The sequence below is a fragment of the Macaca mulatta genome, chromosome 3 (assembly GCF_049350105.2).
Source record: "Macaca mulatta isolate MMU2019108-1 chromosome 3, T2T-MMU8v2.0, whole genome shotgun sequence".
Lineage (NCBI taxonomy): Eukaryota > Metazoa > Chordata > Mammalia > Primates > Cercopithecidae > Macaca > Macaca mulatta.
In genome coordinates this window covers 11,076,900-11,094,729 of record NC_133408.1, presented here as the reverse complement: position 1 = coordinate 11,094,729, position 17,830 = coordinate 11,076,900, and the positions used below count along the sequence as shown (strand labels likewise).

Below are 17,830 nucleotides of genomic sequence, written 5' to 3'. Positions count from 1 at the left end.
TCCTTTGAATAACACCTATTCCATTTCTTACCTCTGTCCTCTGCATTTACCATACACCTGAGGCTAAGGGTTTGTTCCTTTCTCTTCTCTGTTGGACTCCTACTATGGAAATACTCAACATTTTATGTTAAACTTCCTATACCTCTTCTGTTTAGTTCAGGGTTATTGTAGACTAGTAAGACTTTATGGTCTGGCTTGAAAATTTGACTAGTGACCACGAAAGGCAGGATAACTTTAGGAAAATGCCTTTTGTATGAACACATTGAAATATTGGAAAGTATTAAGTTAGTTAGGAATAATAACCTGCTCATTTTTTATTCTTCTTGATGTTTGTTTGAAATCAAACTGCCATGGTAAAACTTAGAAAATAGGCTGAGAGGCCGGGCGCGGTGGCTCAAGCCTGTAATTCCAGCACTTTGGGAGGCCGAGACGGGCGGATCACAAGGTCAGGAGATCGAGACCATCCTGGCTGACATGGTGAAACCCCGTCTCTACTAAAAAATACCAAAAAACTAGCCAGGCGAGGTGGCGGGCGCCTGTAGTCCCAGCTACTCGGGAGGCTGAGGCAGGAGAATGGCGTGAACCCGGGAGGCAGAGCTTGCAGTGAGCTGAGATCCGGCCCCTGCACTCCAGCCTGGGCGACACAGCGAGACTCCGTCTCAAAAAAAAAAAAAAAAAAAAGAAAATAGGCCGAGCTCGGTGGCTGATGCGTGAAATTCCATCACTTTGGGAGGCCAACGCAGAAGGATTGCTTGAGTCCAGAATTTCGAGACCAGCTCAAGCAACATAGGGAGACCCTGTCTCTACCAAAAATTTAAAAATTACTCGGTCATGGTGGTGGGTGCCTGTGGTCCCAGCTAGGCTGCAGTTAGCCCTGATCATGTTACTGCACTCTAGCCTGAGCAATAGTGAGACCCTATCTCAAAAAAAAAAACCTTGGAAAACTATGTATAAATAGTTTTTCTGTTATTTAAGTTTACAGAGTTGGTTTTCATATTGTAATTATGAAAAATATGTTGGCAATCTGAGTCTTTAACTTACGATATACGACAGATGATTAATTTAGCAGAATCAAAAGCCAGCCTTGCTGCAATTCTGGAACATTCTCTGTTTTCTACGGAACAGAAGTTACTGGCAGAACTTGATGCTATTATGGGCAAGAAGGGGACAAGGATCATCATTTGGAATCTCAGAAGGTAAATGTAGACATAGATGTTGACCGTTTGGGAGTAAAGTGCTTGTGCAGGGTGGTGTCCCTACATTCATCTCTTGTTACACATAGTAGAAATACATGGAAAGGTACTCATTTTTTGGTGTAGTTACTGATTTGTCTTTGCCCAGGATATTTTCATATTGTTAAAAAAAATTTTCTTTTCTTTCTTTTTTTATTTATTTTTTTTGAGATGAAGTCTCGCCCTTGTCCCCCAGGCTGGAGTGTGATGGCACGATCTCAGCTCACTGCAACGTCTGCTTCCCAGGTTCAAGCGATTTTCCTGCCTCAGCCCCCCCAAGCAGCTGGGATTACAGGCGCCTGCCACCACGTCCGGCTAATTTTTGTATTTTTAGTTGAGACGGGGTTTCTCCATGTTGGCCAGGCTGATCTAGAACTCCTGACTTCAGGTGATCCACCTGCCTCGGCCTCCCAAAATGCTGGGATCACAGGCATGAGCCACTGCACCCAGCCAAAAAAAATAAAATTTTCTATCCCTGCCATTCAGTCTCCGTTAGCACTCCATTATGTCTCATTTATTCCACCCCGTCTTCTCAAAAAAAGAAAAGAGAAAAAAAGCAATGAGAAGACAAATTTAGGAGGATAAATCTTTCTTCATTGTGTCCATTACTTAAAGCTAAAAGTGATGTAACACCTGATGAGAAAAGTAATATAGGTGAGATTTTTGCGTTGCTAAAATTTATAATCCTTTATCTTTGTGAGGATAAAATCCTTCACAAATAAATTTTAAAATTTAAGACTAATGTCTAATATTGAAAGATCTAAGACATACTGAATCACAGGAATAAAGCACAGGGTAGTGATAAGACTAAAGAACTGAAAAAACTTGTGCTATTCTGATACCTGAATTCATTTTTCATGCTTTCACTTCCCTACCCCTCCTTCTCCTGGAGGATTTTTTCAGTTATACTTTCTGAGATAATTGTAGATTCACGTGTAGTTGTAAGAAGTAATAAAGAGATCTCATGTACGCTTTATCCAGTTTCCCCTGGTAGTAACATCTAACAAAACTGTAGTACAGTAGTGCTATTGATATTGACAGGATTTTGACATTGATACAGTCAGAATGCAGGACACTTTAGTCATCACAGGAATCCCTCATGTTGCCCTTTTATAGCCATACCCACTTCCCTCATAACCCCACTCCCTCCTTAATCCCTGGCAACCTCTAATCTGTTCTCTATTTCTATAATTTTGCCATTTTAAGAATATTACGTAAACAACATGGAAACCTTTTGGGATTGACTTTTTTCACTTAGCATAACTTTTTGATGTTTTCCAGGTTCTTGTATGTATAGACCTTTTTCTTTTCTTTCTTTTCTTTCTTTTTTTTGAGGTGGAGTTTTGCTCTTCCCCCAGGGTGGAGTGAAGTAGCACCATCTCGGCTCACTGCAGCCTCCGCCCACTGGGTTCAAGTGATTGTGCTGCCTCAGCCTCTCGAGTAGCTGGGATTATAGGCACCTGCCATCATGCCCAGCTGATTTTTATATTTTTAGTAGAGACAGGGTTTTGCCATATTGGCCAGGCTGGTCTTGAACTTCTGACCTCAGGTGATCCACGCGCCTCAGCCTCCCAAAGTGCTTGGGATTACAGGTGTGAGCCACCGCACCCAGCCAGTTTGCACCTTTTTCTTGTTGAGTAGTATTTCATTGTATGTGTGGAACCCAGTGTGTTTACCTATTCAAGACATCTGGGTTTATAGTTTTGGGATATTACAAATAAAGCTGTAAACATTTGTGTACATGGTTTTGTGGGAATATAGTCTTCATTTTTCTGAAATAAATATCCGGCATGTAATTGCTGTATCATATAGTACTTGAGTTTTATTTTCTAAGAAATGCCAGACTGTTTTACCGAGTGTTTTCCTACTATCAATGTACGAGTGATACAGTTTCTCCACATCTTCCAGGATCCGTTTTCTTTTTTTTTCTCTTGCCTTTGCACCCCCAGTGCCCCACTGACATGCACCATGTGTAGGTTTATTTATTTGCTTACCTTTTTAATGGCTTACAGTGTTTGCTTTCTTATCTTGCTGTGAAGTTAATTTTTGGTTCTTTCTAAAAAATTTTTTTTGCAGTTACAAAAATGCAACGGAGTTCGATTTTGAAAAGGATAAATATGATATCAGAATTCCTGAGGATTTAGATGAGATAACAGGGAAGAAGGGGTATAAGAAGCAGGAAAGGATGGACCAGATTGCCCCTGAGAGTGACTATTCCCTGAGGGTATGTATTCAACTCTCTTTGTAGAAGTGAGAAAATCATTGAATCATGGTAGTATTAGGAGAGCTCATGTTACCTACTTGTGATATAAAGGCTGCCAGTGCTCTCTGAATGAAAGTATCTCAGACATGAACCAGCTTAGTTAAACTTTTCATTAGCACACTGGTTGATTTATTTGCTTAGAAACCCTTTTTAAATTGTAAAGTCGTCAGGCCTAACAATGCTTGTAGTTTTTACTATATGCTGACATTATTATCATATTAGAATCAGTATATTATTATATTAATCAGTGTATGGTGGCCAGACTAATTAATTCAACAGACAACAAATTCAAAGTCTTATTAAATTTGACGTATTTGCCTGTGCGTGGTGGTTCACACCTGTAATCCCACCACTTTGGGAGGCCAAGATGGGTGGATCACAAGGTCAGGAGTTCAAGACCAGCCTGGCCAAGATTCTGAAACCCCGTCTCTACTAAAAATACAAAAATTAATCGGGCGCGGTGGCAGACACTTGTAATCCCAGCTACTCGGCAGGAGAATCACTTGAACCTGGAGGTGGGGCAAGAGGGAGCGGAGGTTGCAGTGAGCCGAGATTGCGCCACTGGACTCCAGCCTGGGTGACAGAGTGAGACTCCGTCACTCACACAAAAAAATTTAATATGTTCTAGAATACGTACCTTAATTGTCCTCCTAAAGCAATAAATTATAGACTATAGATAGATAAGGCACATTAATATAATTTTGTGATAAATGCCTCTAGGATTTTCCCTTTAGAAATGAGGTTTTTGTTGTTTTTCTTTTTGGAGATTAGGTCTTTGGGTGTCACTCTCTCAGCCAGGCTGGAGGGCAGCAGTGCGATCTTGGCTCATTGTAGCCTCTGCCTCCTGGCCCCAAGCAATCCTTCCACCTCAGCCTCCCGAGTAGCTGGGACTACAAGCGTGTGCCACCACACCCGGCTATTTTTTTTTATTTTTGGTAGAGACAGTGTTTCACCATGTTGTCCAGGCTGGTCTCAAATTCCTGGTCTCAAGCGATCCATCTGCTTCAGCCTCCCAAAGTGCTGGGATTACAGGTATGAGCTACCGCGCCTGGTCAAAATGAGTGTCTGTGTAAGATTGAAGAAATTGGCTCAGCACAGTGGCTCACACCTATAATCCCAGCACTTTGGGAGGCAGAAACGGGTGGATCACCTGAGGTCAGGAGTTGGAGACCAGCCTGGCCAACATGGTGAAACCCTGTCTCTACTAAAAATAGAAAAATTAGCTGGGCGTGGTGGCCGGAGCCTGTAATCCCAGCTGCTCGGGAGGCTGAGGCAGGAGACTGCCTTGAACCTAGGAGGCAGAGGTTGTGGTGAGCCAAGACCGCACCATTGCATTCCAGCCTGGGCAACAAGAGCGAAACTCCATCTCAAAAAAAAAAAAAAAAGATTGAAGAAATTAATATCTTGATATAACAATATCGATAAATTAATATCAAGGTTTTTTGTTTGTTTGAGACAGAGTTTTGTTCTTGTTGCCCGGGCTGGAGTACAATGGCATTATCTTGGCTTACCACAACCTCTGCCTCCCGAGTTCAAGCGATTCTCCTGCCTCAGCCTCCCTAGTAGCTGGGATTACAAGCATGTACCACCATGCCTAGCTGATTTTGTATTTTTAGTTGAGATGAGGTTTCACCATGTTGGCCAGGCTGGTCTCGAACTCCCGACCTCAGGTGATCTGCCTGCCTCGGCCTCACTAAGTGTTGGGATTACAGGCATGAACCACTGCACCCTAAAGTTTTTTAGTCGTTTTGATAAGACGTGATACTAACTTTATGCTTGATTTCTTTCTTTTTTTTTTTTTTTTTTTTGAGACAGAGTCTCACTCTGTTGCCCAGGCTGGAGTGCAATGGCGTCATCTTGGCTCACCATGGCGTCCAGCTCCTGGGTTCAAGCGCTGCTTCTGGCACAGCTCCCTGTGTAGCCAGGACTACAAGCATGCGCCACCCTGCCTGGCCAATTTTTGTATTTTTAGTAGAGATGGGGTTTCACTATGTTAGCCAGGCTTGTCTTGAACTCCTGACCTCGTTATCCGCCTGCCTCGGCCTCCCAAAGTTCTGGGATTACAGGCTTGAGCCACCTAGCCTGGCCACTTTTTGCTTTATTTCTTGTGTTAATATAATTCTCTAATCCCAAGTTGTGGATGTATTTGATATTTACAGATTTTCCATGTAATTTTTGCTAAGGTCTTAGCAATTACAGTATTAGTAATAGTAATAGTAAATAGCAGATATTTACTATTCATTGATGTATCCTAATGTGTTCCTAGTGTTGAAAAAGTCTTACTCAAGTACAAAACAAGTTCAGAGGCAGCCAGAGAAGATGGTATGGTTTTAGTACACTACAAAATACAATGTTTTTTAAATGACACAAAGCACTACTTCTTTTGAAATCAAGGGTCAGGAAAAGTAAGAGAAATGTTTAAGTTTTAGTTTTGTGTTGAATCTTTTTTTTTTTTTTTTGAGGTGTGAGTCTCTCTCTGTCGCCCACACTGGAGTGCAGTGGTGTGATCTCGGCTCACTGCAGCCTCCACCTCCGTACTTGACAGAAAAATCAGAAAATGTACTTTTTTGTACATATATACATTTTTAAAAATTAAAATGTCATACCATATGTGCTGTTTTGTAATCTTTTTCACTCAGTAATATTAACTATATCAGTGTCTATGTAGATCAGTTGATTGTATTCTGCAAGTCATTTTTACTGGCTGCGGTATATTGAGCTTATTTTTAATGAAAAACAACCAAATCAGAATAACATACAGCCTTATAGCCTATTTTATTGAAGAGTCAATTGGTCTTTTATCAAGTTAATAGGAGAGCTTCTGTGTAAATCCGTGTCTAAGTAATGGTGAGCAAATCTGTAGATACTAACTTCTTGTTATGTTATTTTACAGGCTTATTGCAGTATATTATATCTAAAGCCAAGAATGCAGATCATCCTACGTGGACAGAAAGTGAAGACGCAGCTGGTTTCGAAGAGTCTTGCCTACATCGAACGTGATGTTTATCGACCCAAATTTTTAGTATCCTTTTTCTTTTTATGATTCCTTATAGAGATATGTTAGTCAGGTGTATTCTCTTTTGCCCCTTTCGCCTTATATGCTGATAGGGATTCTAGTCTGCTCTAGCTCTGCCCTCCTTTTGTGCTTTTGGACTTATTAAATAATGAAATAGAAAGGATGATTTGAACTGAGTGAGGTATTGTGTTCAAAATTTACCTTAATATCTTAAGTCTAAAACAGTGAGAATTACCTTTGGATTCAACTGCAGAAATAAAGATCATTATGGGATAATGATGTATCACAGAAATAGACTCATCAAAGCTTATGAAAAAGTTGGATGTCAGTTAAGGGTAAGCTTTATTTTTTATTTGAAAAGAAAATGTTTATTTTCCATAAAAGTTAGGATAATATACACTCTTGGGTCAAATGTTAAATAATTTTATTGTACCTTTTTGCCTATGGCTTTTTAATGTAAATTTGTAAAAAATAACATTAGTATGGTATTTGAACTTTCTTTTCTTTTTTTTTTTTTTTTTGAGACAGGGTCTCACTCTTGCCCAGGCTTCAGTGCAGTGGCGCAATCTTGGCTCAACTCACTGCCACGTTCACCGTCTGGGTTAAAGCGATTCTGCTGCCTCAGCCTCCCAAGTAGCTGGGACTACAGGCGCATGCCACCATGCCTGTTTTTTGTTTTGTTTTGTTTTGTTTTTTCATTTAGACAGAGTCTCGCTCTGTCGCCCAGGCTGGAGTGCAGTGGTGAGATCTTGACTCACTGCAGCCTCCGTCTTCCAGGTTCAAGGAATTCTCCTGCCTCAGCCTCCCGAGTAGCTGGGACTACAGGCAGGTACCTCCACGCCTGGCTAATTTTTGTATTTTTAGTAGAGACGGGGTTTCACTATGTCAGCCAACATGGTCTTGATCTCCTGACCTGGTGATCCGCCCATCTTGGCCTACCAAAGTTCTGGGATTACAAGTGTGAGCCACTGCACTCAGCCAATTGTTTTGTGTTTTTAGTAGAGACGGGATTTCACCATGTTGGCCAGGCGTGTCCCAAACTCCTGACTTCAGATGATCCACCCCTCTCGGCCTCCTAAAGTGCTGAGATTATAGGCGTGAGCCCCCACGCCCGGCTTTATTTTTATTTTTTGAGAGACTCTGTGCCTGGCTGGAGTGCAGTGGCACAATTTTGGCTCACTGCAACCTCCGACTCCCAGGTTCAAGTGATCCTTTCACCTTAGCCTCCTGAGTAGCTGTGACTACAGGTTCATGCCAGCACCTTAATTTCTTTTGTTTATTTATTTATTTGTTTTTTGAGATGGAGTCTTACTCTGTCACCCAGGCTGGAGTGCAGTGGTGTGATGTCAGCTCACTGCAACCTCTGCCTCCCTGGTTCAAGCTATTCTCGGGCCTCAGCCTCCCAAGTAGCTGGGACTACCAGCGTGTGCCACCACTCCTGGCCAAATTTTGTATTTTTAGTAGAGACAGATTGTTGCCCAGGCTGGCCTCAAACTCCTGACCTCAAGTGATCCACCCACCTCGGCCTTTCAGTGTGCTCAGATTACAGGCCTGAGCCCTTGTGCCTGGCCTATTACATTAATTTCGTATTTGATACTGAACAGCCCTGAGGTGGGGACAGAATATTTCTTTTATCCCTATTTGATGCATAAGAAAGTTGAGGACCAGACACAGTGACTCTTTCCTGTAATCCTAGCACTTCGTGTGGCTGAGGTAGGAGGATTGCTTGAGGTCAGTACTTCAAGACCAGCTTGGGCAACATACCAAGTCTTTATCTCAGCTGAGTATGGTGCCTCACACCTGTAATCCTAGCACATTTGAGAGATCAAGGCAAGGGGATTGCTTGAGCCCAGGAGTTCAAGACCAGCCTGGGCAATGGGGCAAAACCCTGTCTGTACAAAAAAATACAAAAATTAGCTGGGCCTGGTGGGTCCCAGCTACTCAGGAGGCTGAGGTGGGAGGATTGCTTGAGCCCAAGAAGTTGAGGCTGTAGTGAGCCAAAATTGTGCCTCTGCTTTTCAGTCTAGGCAACAGGGTGAGACCCTATCACAAACAAACACACACAAAAACACTGTCTCTACAAAACAACAAAAACAAATTAGCCATGTGTGGTTGTACGTCCTTGTAGTCCCGGTTATTTGGGAGGCTGAGGTGGGAGAGTGCTTGAGCCCTGGAGTTTGAGGCTGCACTGAGCTATGATTTTGCCCCTGTACTTCAGCCTGGGCAGCAGAGTGAGACTCTGTCTCTTAAATAAAAAAAAAATTAAAAAAAAAAAAGAAAAGAAATTGGGGCTAATAATAAATAGATGAAGCAACTTGTCTAAGACATAACAGCCTGGATCTCAGACAGAAACACATCATTTAACTGCGTTTGGATATGGATCCAGTGTATATTTTTAAGATTTTGGTGATAATTCTTTATCTTACTTTATTCTGAGTTTTTTGTAGAATGATGTGAGCTCTACACAGTATAACAATGTGGATTCACCTTGAATATCACTTAACGGGTTCTGACTCTGCTTCACCTACTTTATATGGCATGAGCCCAAATATAGCATATTTGCAGAAGTAAATGAACTTTATATCTACCACAGAATGTAAATTTTTTTCTTTTATCACTTATGAATCTGACTTAACCAAGATACATAGTCCATTTTCCCAACCGAGTTAAATTTGCACTGTGTGTATTTCCTAGTTAAGCTTACCTTGTAAAAATAGGCTGTTACAGCTAAATTACAATGTTTGTCTTTACCAGATGATGGACTGGGCCTGGTATTTGCATTCTGTGGATTCAGTAAGCATTAAATAAGTATCAGATATCCATCGTGATTTGCTGTGCTGGGTGCTCAGCATAAAAAGTTGATAAAATACAGAGCATGCCCTCAAAGCTCAGTTTTGTGAGGGGACTGTGGAACATCCTTGGAAGCATCAGAAAAGGCTGCTTAGAGAAAGTGTTGATTGAGATGAGTCTCAGTTGACTTCAGTGTGCTACAAAGTCTGGAAGGGCTTTCCAGGGAGAGACAACATGTGCAAAGGCAGAGAAAGAGGCGTCTGAGAGTATGACATCATAAAGGGGGTAATTTGCTGTGGCTGGACCATATGTTAAGGGGAGAACAGAGGAATGAGAGAGACAGGATAAGGCTGGAAGGAAGATGGATAAAAACCACAGATAGAAGGATCTTGTTATTACTGTAGTTTACAAATAGTCTGAAATGGTGAACCTGATGGTTTTTAATAGAGCAGAATTAGGATTAGTTGTATGGTTTGGCTTATAGTTGTGTTTATAAAAATGTTCATTTCATGAGTTACACATCATTTTACTTTTTTCTTCATAGGGTAAGAAGTATAGCGACAATCATGAACAAAATATACTGGTTAGTCACATGTAGATAATCAGAAGATGACTCGTATACTTTGAGTTCAACATTTTAGCTAGCAGATTTTAAAAAATAACTAATTTAACCAACCTAGGTTTTTATTTCATCGTTAGCAACTGGATACCTTACTTTGAACTTTTATCTCACAAACTTATGGAATATTGCCTTTCAGAGTCTTAGCTAGTCACTACAAGATCAAGATGAATTATTTGTGGTTTCTGTTCTCTAAGAAATTGTACCCTAGTAAAAGTAGTTCTCTTTTCTTTTTTTTCTTTTTGAGAGATGGAGTTTTGCTCTTGTTGCCCAGGCTGGAGTGCAGTGGCACGATCTCGGCTCACTGCAACCTCCACCTCCCGGGTTGAAGCGATTCTCCTGCCTCAGCCTCCTCAGTAGCTGGGATTACAGGTGCGTGCCACCATGCCTGGCTAATTTTTTGTGTTTTTAGTAGAGATGGGATTTCACCATGTTGGCCAGGTTGTTCTCGAACTCCTGACCTCAGGTGATCCGCCCACCTCGGCCTCCCAAAGTGCTGGGATTACAGGCGTGAACCATCATGCCCGGCAGGTGGTCCTTTTTCTCTTGTATAAAATTGGGGATGATAATACTTGTCTAAATGGATACTTGTCAATAATCAAAGGGTTTTTGAGGAAGGCTCTAGCGTATTTAGAGATTAACTCCCAGGAAAATAAATCACCTACCAGTGTTTTTTTTCAGTCTAAATTTGATGAGAATTGGCTGGGCACGGTGGCTCATTCCTGTAATGCCAGCACTTTGGGAGGCCGAGGCTGGTGGATTGCTTGAGGTCAGGAGTTTGAGACTAGCCATGGTGAAACCCTGTCTCTACGAAAAATAGAAAAATTGGCTGGGTTTGGTGGTGCGTGCCTGTACTTCCAGCTACTCGGGAGGCTGAGGCAACGAGAGTCACCCGAGCTTGGGAGGCCTCTTGGCTTTTTCAGTGACCCAAGATCATGCCACTGCACTCCAGCCTGCGTGGCTGAATGAGACTCTGTCTCAAAAAATAAAAATAGAAATAAAAATAAAAATGCATAAATGTGATGAGAATCATGCAAGATAAAATATAGGAAAATACTCAAATTATAATTCTTTAAGGGTAATTACTTTGAACATCATGTCTTATGCTTAAAATGCTGATTTCATTTTATTTTTTCAGGCAAACAACATGGGTGTTGGAGTGGTTGGAATTATAGAGTGTAATTTCCTTAAGCCAACTCATAATAAACAAGATTTCGACTATACTAATGAGTACAGGTATGTTACCTATTTAAATTATTGACTGAGGTTCCTAGGAAATGGATTACCAAGAAAGCAGGAACTACTCTATTTTCTGCGAATCTCAGAAATACCTTATTAGTAAAGAAAGGTTTGAATATGCATATGCTACTTGTGATGGTGTAGGTTACAATTCCTAGAATGGAAGATGGTTATATTAGTTTTCTATGTAAGTCCCTTACCTACCCATTTTCTTAAAGTTTGATAATGTAATTATAATTTTGTAATTAAAATAAAAAATCCACAAGGTGGCAAAACATTTAAGAGAAGTTATGCAGGTGTTTTGAAAATAAACTTTAAAAAGAAGTCAATAATTTAAATAGGTAAATAGAGGGCCTGGCCAATGCTGGCCTATTGACATGGTCTCTGGTTGACATAGGGTGTGTGGATAGGCTGGAGCTGGTCTGTAGAGGGTGCCTTATGTTGTTGGAGCTAGCAGAAGACTGCTGGTGGGCAGAGCATGGCCTGGTGGGCACAGCTGAAGCTCCTCTGGGAGGTCACTAGGCCCTAGCAAAATAGTAACAAAGTACCAGAACTTGGGCTAGATTTGGAGCGTAGAGATAATACATTGGTAACTGACTCAATCAAAAAAGTCAGCCAGGTGTGGTGGCTCATGCCTGTAATCCTAGCACCAAGGGGGTCCAAAGGTGGGCAAATTGCTTGAGCTCAGAAGTTTGAGACCAGCATGAGCAACATGGCAAAACCCTGTCTCTACCAAAAAATAAGCCAGGTGTGGTGGCATGTGCCTATGGTCCCAGCTACTCAGGAGGCTGAGGTGGGAGGATTGTTTGAGCCTGGGGAGGTGGAGTGTGCAGTGAGCCGAGATGGCGCCACTGTACTCCAACGCGGATGACAGAGATCGATCCCATCTTAGGAAAAGAAAGGCCAGGTACAGTGACTCACATCTGTAATCCCAGCACTTTAGTAGGCCAGCGCAGGAGGATCGCTTGAGCTGAGGAGTTTGAGACCAGCCTGGGCAACATAGTGAGAGCTTATCTCTACAGAAAATAAAAAAATGAGGTGGGAGGATCACTTGAGCTTGGGAGATTGAGGCTGCAGTGAGCTGTGATTGTGTCACTGCATTCCCGCCTGGGTGAAAAAAAAAATCTGCACACCCTGCCTAAAAAAAAAAAATCCAAAAAGTTGTTCTTTGGTAGGACTGATAAAGTCTATAAGCATTTGGCAAGACTGATTAAGGAAAAAGAGTAGAAGATACAAATCATCAATATTAGGAATGAAAAAGAAGAAATTACTACAGAGCCTCCAGACATGAAACATTAAGCAGATAGCACAAATACATTTTCTCCATTTTAGATGACGTGGAGACATTCCTTTGAAGTTGAATCAGTTTTTAGAAAACGTCCCACATATTAAATTCAAACATTTAAGGAAGAAGTGGCATCAGTCTTTTTATTAAAAAAAAAAAACTATTTAAAACAATACATAATAGTTCATTTGTATGGAATACATGTGATATTTTGATACAAGCTTACAACATGTAATGATCAAGTCAGGGTTACTGGGATATCCATCACTTCAGGCAGTTGCCATGTTTTGTGTTAGGAACATTCCAATTTTACTTTTCTAGTTACTTTGAAATATATGTATAAGATGTTGTTAACTACAGTTGTCTTTTTTTGTTTTTTTGTTTTTTGTTTTTTGGAGACTGAGTCTTACTCTGTCACCAGGCTGGAGTGCAGTGGCCTCTCAGCTCATTGCAACCTCCGCCTCTTGGATTCAAGTGATTCTCCTTCCTCATCCTCCCGAGTAGCTGAGACTATAGGCACGCACCACCATGCCCAGCTAATTTCCTGTATTTTTAGTAAAGACCGGGTTTACCATGTTGATCAGAATGGTCTCGATTTCTTGACCTCATGATCCTCCTTCCTTGGTCTCCCAAAATGCTGGGATTACAGGTGTGAGCCACCGTGCCTGTCCCAGTTGTCCTATTGTGCTACCAAATACTGGATCTTATTCCTTCTATTAAATGTATTTTTATACTCATTAGCCAACCCTTTATTTCCCTCTCCTCACTACCTGTCCCAGCCTCTGGTAACCCTCATTCTACTCTCTATGTCCTGAGGTCAGTATTTTTTAGCTCTCATATATGAATGAGAACATGAGATATTTGGCTTTCTATACCTGACTTACTTCACTTAACGGAATGTCCTTCAGGTATATCCATTTACATCCATGTCATTACAAATGAAGCATTTTTGTGGTTGAATAATACTCTATTGTGTGTATGTACCATAGTTTATTCATTTATTCGTTAATGGATGCTGACAAGGATGTGGAGAAAGGGGAACCCTTATACACTATTAGTGGGAAAGTAAATTAGTATAGTTGCTTTGGAGAATAGGATGGAGGTTCCTCAAGAAAACTAATAATAGACTTACCATATGATTGAGTAATCACATGGCTGGATAAATATCCCCAAAGAAAGGAAATCAGTATATTCGAAGAGATACCTGCACTCATGTTTATTGCAGCACTGTTCACAATAGTCAAAGGTTTTATTAAGCCACATAACCTTGATAATAAGCTCAAGAGTACAGGAAAGGAAATTTATGTCAATCTCTTATCATAGAATTAAAAGTCTTAATTAAAATATTGGTAAATACCATCCAGTACACGCTAAAAGAATAATACCATTAAAACCAAGTGGGCTGTGTTCTAAGACAACATGGGTGGTTTTAATGTAAGAAATGAGTATAGTCATCATATTGATGTTAAATAAGAGAAAGCTCTTATAGTCATCTACGTAGAGAAAAAGCACTTGCGATTATTTTTAAAAGGAACACTTACAAAAACTGAATCAAAGGGCATAACAACAGAGTATTTACACACACACAGCAAGCAACATTACTAATGGGGAACAATTGATAGCTTTCCCTGGAAGGGTGGCAAAGAGTTAAGGATATCAGCTATTCACTAATGCTCTTGAGGAAATAACTAATGTAATAAGGCCAGAAAAAAAAGGGGGTGTTGAAAAGGAAGACATAAAGCTCTGTTACAGGTTGAGTATCCTTATCTGAAATCTTTGAGACCGGAAGTATTTTGGTTTGGATTTTTTGTATTTTGGAATGTTTGCATTATAACTACTGGTTGAGCATCGCAGATCTGAAAATGTGAAATCCAAGGTGCTTTGATGAGCATTTCCTTTGAGTATCAGGTTGGTACTCAAAAAGTTTCAGATTTGGAGCAATTTGGATTTTTGGATTTGGGATGTTCAACTTGTACCCGTAGCTGACAACGTTAAGTACCATTGACCCTTGAACAGCACAGTGGTTAGGGGGACTGACTACCCCTCAGTCAAAGATCTACACATAACTTCCCAGAACCTTAAGAACCTGCTGTTGAATGGAAGCCTTACTGATAGCATAAATAGTTGATTGAGCTGGGGATGGTGGCACCCATCTATAGTCCCAGCTACTCAGGATGCTCGAGGCAGAATGCTCATGGGAGCCTAGGAGTTTGAAGCTGCAGTGAGCTGCGATAGTGCCACTGCTTTCCAGCCAGGGTGACAGAGCAAGACCTTGTCTCTAAAAAAAAAAGGAAAACGATCTATTAACATGTATTTCATATGTTAAATATATACTGTATTCTTAAAATAAGCTAATGAAAAAAAACGTTATTAAGAAAACCATGACCAGGTGCTGTGGCTCAGGCTGGTGCGGTGGCTCACACCTGTAATCCTAGCACTTTGGAAAGCACTGAATCCTAGCCACTAGACCACCAGGGAACCACAATCCCAGCACTTTGGGAGGCTGAGGCGGGTAGATCACTTGAGATCAGGGGTTCGAGACCAGACTGGCTAACATGGTGAAACCCCATCTCTACTATTTTATTTTTTTCTGAGATGAAGTCTCACTCTGTCATCTAGTCTGGAGTGCAGTGGCACAATCTCGGCTCAATGCAACCTCCGCCTCCCGGGTTCAAGCAGTTCTCCCTATCTCAGCCTCCCAAGTAGCTGAGATTATAGGCGCTTGCCACCAAGCCTGGCTAAATTTTGTGTATGTATATATATATATATATTTTTTTTTTTTTAGTAAAGATAGAGTTTTGCCATGTTGGCCAGGGTGGTCTCTAACTCATGACCTTAGGTGATCTGGTCACCTTGGCCTCCCAAAGTGCTGGAATTACAGGTATGAGCCACCACTCCCGGTCCCATCTCTACTGAAAATACAAAAATTATCCAGGCATGGGGGTGGGCACCTGTAATCCCAGCTCCTTGGGAGAATCGCTTGAACTTGGAAGGTGGAGGCGGCAGTGAGCCTAAATAACGTCATTGCGCCCTGGACTGGGTGACAGAGCGAGACCCTGTCTCCAAAGAAAAAAGAAAAGAAAACCAAAAACAAAGAAAATCATAAGGAAGAGAAAATATATTTACTGTTTATTAAGTGGAAGTGGTTCATATGTCTTCATCCTCGTAGTCTTCATGTTGAGTAGGCTGAGGAAGAAGGGGGATTGGTTTTGCCATGGCACGGGAAGAGGTGGAAGGCAAGGCAGGCACACTCAGTTTAATTTTTACACATTGTAATTTCTGTCTGACTTTTTAACAGTTTTATTTTCTTTCTTTTTTTTTTTTTTTTTTTTGAGACGGAGCCTTGCTCTGTTGTCCAGATCTCGGCTTGCTGCAACCTCCGCCTCCCGAGTTCAAGCAATTCTTCTGCCTCAGCCTCCTGAGTAGCTAGGACTACAGGCCCGTGCCACCACACCCGGCTAATTTTTGTATTTTTAGTAGAGATGGCGTTCCCCCATATTGGCCAGGCTGGTCTTGAACTCCTGACCTTGAGATCTGCCTGCCTCGGCCTCCCAAAGTGCTGGGATTACAGGCGTGAGCCACCATGCCCAGTGCATTTTTATTTTCCTAAAAATATCTCTGTACAGTACCAATCCTCCTTCCACTGTCTGCTTCAGTTTCAGTGCCTGTATCATAGAAGTGTCCATATTGTAAAAGAAGTCAAAAGCAGTCTTGAATAATTGGAACCCAACTGCTGGATTGTCTAATGTCAATTTGTTGTCTGGGCACTGCTTCTTCTGTCTTCTTCCTCACTGTCTAACACTGGTTCAGAAACACTCATCTCCATCAAGTCGGCTTCAGTTGATTTCCTCAGGTGTGGTGTCTGTTCGCTCTTGAATTCCTGCAATATCCATATCTTGAAACTTTTTGCCCTCTACCTTTTTTTCCCTGTATATCCACAATCTCTCTGATGATTTCCTCAGTTGGCTCTCTTGTAAATGCTGTGAAGTCATGCACAACATGTGGACAGCAGGAATTTGTTTTGAGCTTGATTTCTTTCACAGCTTTTTCTGTACTAATAATGGCATCTTCAGTGGTGTCGTTACTCTAGACTTTCATGATGTTTTCTCTGTCGGAGTTGTCTTTCACAGCGTTAACAACCTTTTCCATAGACTTGCTGTGTGTAGTGAGCCTTAAAGGTCTTATGACCCCCCTTACCCGCTCTTAATGATCTAGAGGCAGAATTAGAGATGTGTTTCGGGACAAGTAGACCACTTGGATGCCTTTGGTGTTGAACTCATGGGGTTATGGGTGGCCAGGGTACCTTGTCCAATATCAAAAGAACTGTAAAAGGCAGTCCTTTACTGGCAAGTTAATTCCTGACTTCGGGAACAAAGCATCAATGGAAGCAGTCAGAAAAAGGGTTTCTCATGTAGGCCTTCTGTTTGTGCAACCAAAAGACTGGCAGCTGGTGTTTGTCTTTTCTCTTCAAGGCTTGAGGGTTAGCATCTTTATAGATAACGGCAGTCCTGATCATAAACCTGACTACATTTGCACAAAGCAGTAGGGTTAGCCTGTCCCTTCTTGGACTTAAATCCTGGTTTATGCTCCTCTTTTTTGCTAATAAGTATTCTTTGTGGCATTTTTTCCCAGAATAGAGTACTTTTGTCTGCATTAAACACCTGTTCAAACAGGCTGGGCATGGTGGCTCATCCCTGTAATCCCAGCACTTTGGGAGGCTGAGACAAAAGAATAGCTTGAGGCCAGGAATTCGAGAGCAGCCTGGGCAAAAAAGTGAGACCCTGTCTCTACAAAAAAATAAGAAATAAAAAAATTAGGTGAGGTGGCAAGTGCCTGTAGCCCCAGCTATTCAGGAGGCTCAACCTACATATCAAGCAATTTAGACTTTTTCTTATATTATGACTTTGCTTCTTGGAAAACAGCTAGCATCACTAGTGGCAGTTTGTGTGGGTCCTGTGGTGTTATTCAAGGTTTACAGGATTGCACTAAACGATTTTTACTGCAATACAAAATTTCTTGGAGATGCTTACATGGAGATAAGCATGTCATAAGACACTTGAAGCAAATAAAACACTTGAGCTCACCAAAATAGCAACAGGAGGTGGCTATGAAATTATTATAATAGTACTGTATGTACTATAATTAATCTTATGCAGTTATAATTTTAAGACTGCATCTTTGTTTACATTTCTGACTGCAGATGAAACCACCTACAGTCTGTATATGCTTAAGTCTTGATAAATTTTAACTTTTTAAATAGCTTTGTGTATATTTTATGGTAGTAAATTATAAAATAGACTAATATTTGCATGTTTTATGCATTCATGACATATCTAACTTATTCTTAAGTTTTTGGATATTTCTGGGCAATGCAGTTCGTGCAAGT

General features: G+C 41.2%; 1 protein-coding gene across 2 annotated transcripts in view; it reads left to right on the top strand.

The window, feature by feature from the left end:
• MORC3 (MORC family CW-type zinc finger 3) overlaps positions 1-17,830 on the top strand; it is a 56,714-nt gene that overhangs the window by 17,445 nt on the left and 21,439 nt on the right. For both annotated transcript variants that reach the window (XM_015132916.3, XM_077995785.1), the window contains exons 5-9: positions 1,049-1,196; positions 3,309-3,456; positions 6,389-6,517; positions 6,727-6,846; positions 11,059-11,156. In XM_015132916.3, the coding sequence (XP_014988402.1) occupies positions 1,049-1,196; positions 3,309-3,456; positions 6,389-6,517; positions 6,727-6,846; positions 11,059-11,156 (643 nt within the window). The remainder of the gene's footprint in view (positions 1-1,048; positions 1,197-3,308; positions 3,457-6,388; positions 6,518-6,726; positions 6,847-11,058; positions 11,157-17,830) is intronic.